At 40.7% G+C, this 4,175-nt stretch overlaps 1 protein-coding gene across 1 annotated transcript in view; it reads left to right on the top strand.

Moving 5' to 3' along the window:
• The window catches only part of LOC101846627 (sodium/glucose cotransporter 4), a 24,688-nt gene that overhangs the window by 19,733 nt on the left and 780 nt on the right, over window positions 1-4,175 (top strand). Inside the window, exons 9-11 of the mRNA XM_005090930.2 lie at window positions 1,420-1,641; window positions 2,273-2,423; window positions 3,622-3,708. Coding sequence (XP_005090987.2) covers window positions 1,420-1,641; window positions 2,273-2,423; window positions 3,622-3,708 — 460 coding nt within the window. The remainder of the gene's footprint in view (window positions 1-1,419; window positions 1,642-2,272; window positions 2,424-3,621; window positions 3,709-4,175) is intronic.

Raw genomic sequence — 4,175 nt, 5'->3', positions numbered from 1 at the left:
TGTGTGTGTGTGTGTGGTTTGTGTGTGTGTGTGGTTTTTGTGTGTGTTTGTGTGTGTGTGTGTGTGTGTGTATGTGTGTGTGTGTGTGTGTTTAAATCATGTTACATCATATGTTTGTGTGTGTGAGTATGAGAGATAGATAGATAGAGAGACAGAATAAGGAGAAAGAGAGAGAGAGCAAGAGGAATTGAGAGTGAGAGATTAATAGTGGAGAGATAGAGAGTAGAAAGAGAGAGTGAGAAAGAGGAAGAGAGGGAGAGAAGGAGAGAGAGAGGGGAAGAGAGAGACAGAGAGAGAGGGAGAGACAGAGACAGAGAGAGAGAGAGAGAGAGAGAGAGAGAGAGTTTCATTCAAATGTATTTCGCCTGCTGATATCAGTATGGTATAAATTAATTATTACTCTCGTTGTGGTGTTAGACCATGATTCATCCTACTTGTGAAATTGCCAGTTGTATTCACTCGTTGAAACTCGTGATCTTGCACCACGACTCTTGTAATAAATTATTTATATTACATCGTAACACATTTAAATATCTCTAATGCGATTTAGATAATATCATGTTTAACTGGTTATGTCGTAAAAAAAACCTAGTTCACTCAGGCTTGATGTAAACAGTTTGTTTTCTGCCGGCTGCTGTATTTTACAGCGTAAAGCCTTCTCTTTGTCTTCTACTAAGACTGAAATGTGAGTCATGCTGACAAAATGAGTTACTTCTCGCAATCAAGAAATGGAGATAGTGGCCAAAAATCGACATTAGGGTCAAACTTGTAGATTTTCAATTGATGCCATATTCTTTAACTATAACCTGTCTTTTATTGTTTCATACTAAAACACTGTAAAAACTTCACATATAAGCGTGATTTATCTGTTTCTTTAATGCTTGAATCTGAGAAGTAACTCGTTTTGTCAGCACGCTTCACAAATGATAAATCGAATTCCCTCTACTAAGACTGAAATGATAAATCGAATTCCTTCTACTAAGACTGAAATGATAAATCGAATTCCTTCTACTAAGACTGAAATGATAAATCGAATTCCTTCTACTAAGACTGAAATGATAAATCGAATTCCTTCTACTAAGACTGAAATGATAAATCGAATTCCTTCTACTAAGACTGAAATGATAAATCGAATTCCTTCTACTAAGACTGAAATGATAAATCGAATTCCTTCTACTAAGACTGAAATGATAAATCGAATTCCTTCTACTAAGACTGAAATGATAAATCGAATTCCTTCTACTAAGACTGAAATGATAAATCGAATTCCTTCTACTAAGACTGAAATGATAAATCGGATTCCTTCTACTAAGACTGAAATGATAAATCGAATTCCTTCTACTAAGACTGAAATGATAAATCGAATTCCTTCTACTAAGGCTGAAATGATAAATCGAATTCCTTATTTCATTTTCCCAGGGAGCGTTTTCAGCCCTTATAGTGGGATTCGTCACCGGCATCATACGTTTTGCTGTCCAGTACTCCTACCAGAGTCCACCTTGTGGTAGTGATGAGCCCGACCCAACGCCAGCCATTGTCAAGAACTTCAACTACCTGTACTTTTCTATCTTCTTGTGTGCCCTGTCAACAATAGTGGCCGTTGTGGTTACGCTGCTTACCGACCCGGTGGATGACAAATGCGTACGTGATAGGATTGTCTTCTTACTCTTTCTACCTAGCCTGATATGACTTCTAATCCTCCTGCTCCTTCTCCGGTTCTTTCTCTTCCTCCCCCGCCCATCTGTCTTCATATCCTCCTCCTCCACCCCTCTTCCTCCTCGTTCTCCACTTCTTCTGTCTCTTATCCTCCTCTCCCTCTCTTCATTCCATTCCTCATTTATCTTTATATATATTCCTCTCCTCCTCCTCCTCCTCCTCCTCCTCCTCCTCCTCTTCCCCCTCCAAATCCTCCTCCTCCTCCAAATCCTCCTCCCCCTGCCCCAGATGCTTCTCTTCCTATCCTTCCTTCTTCTTGTTATGCCTATTCATATCTTTCTCCACATCCCCTCACCCATCCTCCTCCTCCTTCATCATTACCTATACCTTCTTTTCCATCTACTTATCCTCCACTAACAGAATCAACCTCGTCCCTTTCCCCTCTCGCCTCCTCCATCCCACCCCCGCTCTCCTTCTTCTCCCTCTCCTCTTACTTTTACTTTTCACCCCCCCCCCCCTTCCAACCACCATTTTCCCCTTCCCCTTTTTCCCCCTTCTCCTGCCCCTCCGCCTTTACTTTACCCTCAAATTCCACATTTTATTACATCATGTTTAGATTCAGCGCTTGACTTGGTCTACACGACATAGCAAAGAGCCACGAGTGAACATTGACGACTGGCTTGCTGGCCGAACAGATGGCAAGCAAGACGCCCAGATAAATGGCAGTCAGGAAAATAATGAGCTAAAGGATATGAAAGCCAAAAAAGGTATTGTGGTCAAAGCGCCTAAAGATTTTAGAGATTATTGGCTACAAACAGTTTTGATTCCCCTAAAAAGGGAAAAATAGAGAACAAAAAGGATGAAGTTGCCCGATGGCCAGAAAATGCGGTTTCTTCATTTTTTAATTTTTTGACGATCTCAGAATTTCACTACGATGCCACACATATTTTCTTACTTTGTAAGATGCTTTACCTGTTTATAAGTAAACTTTTTTCCTCCGACGCTGAGACTCTTACTTGTCACCCCCCCCCCCCCCCCCCACTCCTTTACACAAACACAAATCTCAGTGTTTCAGGTGCTTTAAGCACATTCGATATCAAGGAGTGTAAACTTTTTTTTGTCTTTTGTTTTTCAATTGCCCTCGTGTTTTTACATGGTTTTTTTTTCTTCTTCTGAATAGTGGTCGTTAATGTTCAGGTCTACGCACACACACGCTAACACATACACACACACACACACACACACACACACACACACACACACACACACACACACAAACACACACCCACACAAAACGTACACAAATATACACCTTTCAAATGTTTAGTCTTTAATGTTACAAAGAGCAGCATGAAACTGAGATAGGGAAAAATATTTTTACTGATAAGATGACAAAAATCAAATCTCATTTGAAATCGAATCTGACACAGTTGATTTTCCAACGAAACCCAAGTCTCTACTCTTTTAAAATGTGAGGATTACTCCTTCCTGCTCTAATTTTTCATCAGCGCCTGTGGAGTAGTGATTAGGCTCTTTGCTGACACGCACAGAAGCCCCGTTCGATTCCCTTGTGGGCATAATTGGTCGCTTTTAAGCACAAGGGGGCTGTCCCGAAAAATGCCAGTTTTGAAAAAAACGATGTTTAAGTTTTTGGATCCTTATTCCTTTTACTATAACCAAACAAATATACACACCGATGAAACCAAATTTCTCCTATAGGTAGGGAAATGCCCACTTTTGATGTAGGTCAAGATTTCTGGAAACTCCCGAAATCTGAGTTAGCCCGCTTGTCCTTAAAAGCTACCAATTTTTATTGAGTATGTCAGTGTTTCAGCTTCTTAGCCAGCCTTAGCTGTGACAGACAAGATTGAAGCTCGCATTCGTAATGTTCTTTGTTGTGTTGGTTGCGGCGTAAAACATCTACATTAAAAAACAGCAACAACAACTGAAACACTTATTTTTCAGATCCAACTGAGAAAACAGAAGTTGATACTGATAGTCCTAAAGAAAAGGAAGCGGATGTTGAGAAAAATCAAACGGTGGAGACACCCGGTAAGTAAACAGTTGCAATTTATTATAGAATATCATACATTTTTAAAGGTGGAGCGGCTAATGTGCTCGTCTCCAAAGCGGAAAGTCCGGGTTCGAGCCTCGGTTCGGACAGGGATTTGTTTCGCCCCCTCTTGCCCACCCAGCAGTAAAGGGTACCTGACTTCGATTTGGGGAAGTAAAGGCGACATGTAAAGGAACTGGCCAACCACCACAATATTCCAAAGGCCCAGGAAGTTGTCTCACTTACAAGGCAATCCCCAATATCCGGATCGGAAGCGGGAACAACTTTACTTTTACTCCGATTTATTCTTCACTTAAACGTGTCGTCGGTGAACTAGTAGAAAAGCTGTCAGGGTTGTAACCAAAAGGTCATGGGTTTGAACCACGTAGTAGTAGGTAGAAGTAATATTAAAGTGATGATGATGATGATGATGATGATGATGATGATGATGATGATGATGATGATG

Source organism: Aplysia californica, unplaced genomic scaffold, assembly GCF_000002075.1.
Source record: "Aplysia californica isolate F4 #8 unplaced genomic scaffold, AplCal3.0 scaffold00023, whole genome shotgun sequence".
In the NCBI taxonomy this organism is placed as follows: domain Eukaryota; kingdom Metazoa; phylum Mollusca; class Gastropoda; order Aplysiida; family Aplysiidae; genus Aplysia; species Aplysia californica.
The sequence above is the reverse complement of the archived record's forward strand: the minus strand, read 5'-3'. Positions and strand labels throughout refer to the sequence as shown.